The sequence below is a fragment of the Microtus ochrogaster genome, linkage group LG9 (genome assembly GCF_000317375.1).
Source record: "Microtus ochrogaster isolate Prairie Vole_2 linkage group LG9, MicOch1.0, whole genome shotgun sequence".
NCBI classification, from domain to species: domain Eukaryota; kingdom Metazoa; phylum Chordata; class Mammalia; order Rodentia; family Cricetidae; genus Microtus; species Microtus ochrogaster.
In genome coordinates, this window is record NC_022034.1 from 30,838,847 (window position 1) to 30,841,753 (window position 2,907).

At 41.5% G+C, this 2,907-nt stretch overlaps 1 protein-coding gene across 1 annotated transcript in view; it reads left to right on the forward strand.

The window, feature by feature from the left end:
• The window catches only part of Nus1 (NUS1, dehydrodolichyl diphosphate synthase subunit), a 25,283-nt gene that overhangs the window by 19,942 nt on the left and 2,434 nt on the right, over positions 1 to 2,907 (forward strand). Inside the window, exon 4 of the mRNA XM_005363623.3 lies at positions 1,091 to 1,190. Coding sequence (XP_005363680.1) covers positions 1,091 to 1,190 — 100 coding nt within the window. The remainder of the gene's footprint in view (positions 1 to 1,090; positions 1,191 to 2,907) is intronic.

Below are 2,907 nucleotides of genomic sequence, written 5' to 3' on the forward strand. Positions count from 1 at the left end.
CTCTATCCACCAAACTTTATGTTCTTTCCTTTTAGAAACAGACAAAATCAAAACAAAACAATCACATGAATAAAAAACAACTTACCTAAGGAAACACAAAAAATGAAAATAAAAATAAACAAGCAAAAGATAAGAAGTGCCCGAATAAACCAGGTGTGGTGGTTCATGCCTTTAATCCCAGCACTTGGGAGGCTGAGACAAGGAGATCTCTGAGTTTGAGGACAGCCTGGTTGGCATAGAGAGTTCAAGGACAGCCAGAGCTGCATAATGAGATAATGAGATCTTGTCTTAAAAAAACCAAAAAAACAAGAAAGCCCAAACAAACTAATTTTAAATCTAGGTTACACTGGCGAGAGGAAAGGTGGTGGTTGTCCTGAGTGTGATGTATTTTGTTCAACAGGATTCCCAGCTGCGTCCATTTCCTGCATTTTAGTCTGGCTCCCTCTGTTCATCTAGGTTTAGTAGTCATCCAAGGACCTGCACAGTGGCCGTGCTTACACGCCTTAAGATTCTGACTCCAGGGGTCTGTGCATGGCATTTTAAATTGATGCCATTGCTCAAGTCGTCTTGCCTCGTCTTTACACTGGGTTTTTTCCTGTCTTATCCTTTGTTCCTCCATATGAGTAGTTGCAAACTTTATTTTCATAGTTGTAACATCCATATCTGCATCCCCTCCAGCCAGGTCTCTAAGGATACTTGAGCTCTAGGGAACACTGAGAACATTTACACTGTGTAGCTAGGAATTGGTCTTTCAGGTTCATTAGCTGTAAAATATGTGCATGGAATGACAGGAGATAGATGCTCTTCTTTTCTTTTTTCCTTTCATTTTTGTTTTTGTTTGAGATAGGGTCTCATTATGTGTAGACCAGGCTGGACTTAAACTCTAGGAGATCTGCCTGCCTCTGCCCTCTGAGTATTCTTTTGTCTTTTGTTTTAGGTTTTTTTTATTAAAGTTTTTTTTTAAATTAAAGTTTATTAAGTATTCAGATAAGGCTTCAGATAAGAGAACAGGAAATCTAAGAAGCCACTTAATTGACATGTTTGTGTATAAATAGTGTGTATTAATTTTATGCATGTCTTTATTCCCAAGGTTCACATGGTTTCCCTGATCCTGATTTAGTATTGAAGTTTGGTCCTGTGGACAGCACCTTAGGTTTTCTTCCCTGGCAAATCAGATTGACTGAGATCATGTAAGTAACTGAAAGTGTGTTTGTTTTGTTCTTTGATTCCCGCACTGTACTGTATCCTTTAGCTCAGGAGCTTATGCGTGAGTGGTAAAGTAAGGGCCTGTGGATGAAGTGGACAGGAAATGTGTGACTGCGAATGTTTGGTGTTGACTCTAGTTATCAGGAGACGGGAGTGAGCAGCGTCTGAGTGCTGGAGCTGTTGTTCCAAGGAAGATGTAGGAATCCACTTAGGCATTTGATACTGATAGAAATTTTGTGTTATAGTAAACGTAGGAAGCATAGTAAGTGGGTGTTGTTTAAAGATGCAGGGACTGGTCCTGTTGGAGTGATGGTGTGAATGAAATGGGGGTGAGGACTTCAGAGTCTGGGTGGTTCAGTCTGGGAGTGGACACAGGAGAGCCTGTAGGTGACACAGACATGGTGATTTTGAAGGCTTATTTGGCTGTTATGGCTAGAGTTGGGTTGGAGAAAGGATAAAGTAAGAAGACAATTGAAGGGCCCATAGCTGTGATTGGGGTGAGTTTAGTGAAGGGAATGAACTCACTCTCGTAGAACAGGGTTTTCAGACTCTAACATGGCCAGAATGAATCTCAGGTCTTCCAGGTCATGCAGGAACTTTCTACTTAACTAAAATTCGCCACCTTAGCAAGTGCAGCCAGATAACCACAGACAGCACATGAACAAATAGGGATGACTGTTATGGAGGAACAGGAGGTCAAGGCCAGCCTGGGCTACATAGTGAGTTCTGGACAAGCCTGAGCTACCAAGAGAAACCTTTTCTATCAGACATACAAAACAAAGGCAGACTGTTACTTGTTGATTCCTGATTTTGAATAAAAGAGAGTTGGCTTTTGTTTTGTTGCTGTTATTTTCTTTCTTTTTTAATTTTATTTTTCCCTAGACAGGGTTTCTCTGTGTAGCCCCGGCCATCCTGAAACTTGTTCTGGCCTTGAACTCACAGAGATCTGTCTGCCTCCACCTTTCGAGTTCTGGGATTATAAAGGCATGTGCCATCGTGCTTGGTTAATGTGTTACTTTTTAAAATGGACATTTTAATGTAGAGTGAGGATTTAAATAGCACAGGTGACAGATACCTAGCATATAACAGGTTGTCCATTGTAGCTGTGTCTATATATTTGTCTCAGCACGCCTATTTTGTTGAATTTTGTCTGTATTTTTGGTACCTCCAGCAGACTAAGCACCATGATGTCAGATGAGGCATCTCAGCCCTAGAATGAGCGTGCTAAGAAGCATTCAGCAGCCGAGACACCGAGGGTAGAGACACACAGTGTTTGAAGACGAGTAGATAGGGCAGTTGATAACATGGAAGAAGACAGGGGTGTTGGAGATTTTGGGGTTTTGTTTGTTTTTTCCATCTATGTATTTTATATCCCGGCCTCAGTCTCCCCTCACTGGGAGTGCTGGAGTTTTAAGGAGGACATGAAGCAAATTTTAGGAAGAATGCCCCCAATATCATTTGAATAGAGACAGTAAGACAAAGTTGGCAGCAGACATTATTTTTATTTGATATTAAGGTGTTTAGGAAAAACTGGCTGCTACTTTCTAAATTCCTGACAGTTGGAAGAAGGAAGTAAAGAGCTGTCATGGAAAAACCACAAGCTCAGACAGGAGTGGTAGGGTGGTGTGAGTGAGCCGAGTGAGTGTGAGTGTGTGTGTGTGTGTGTGTGTGTGTGTGTGTGTGTGAGAGAGAGAGAGAGAG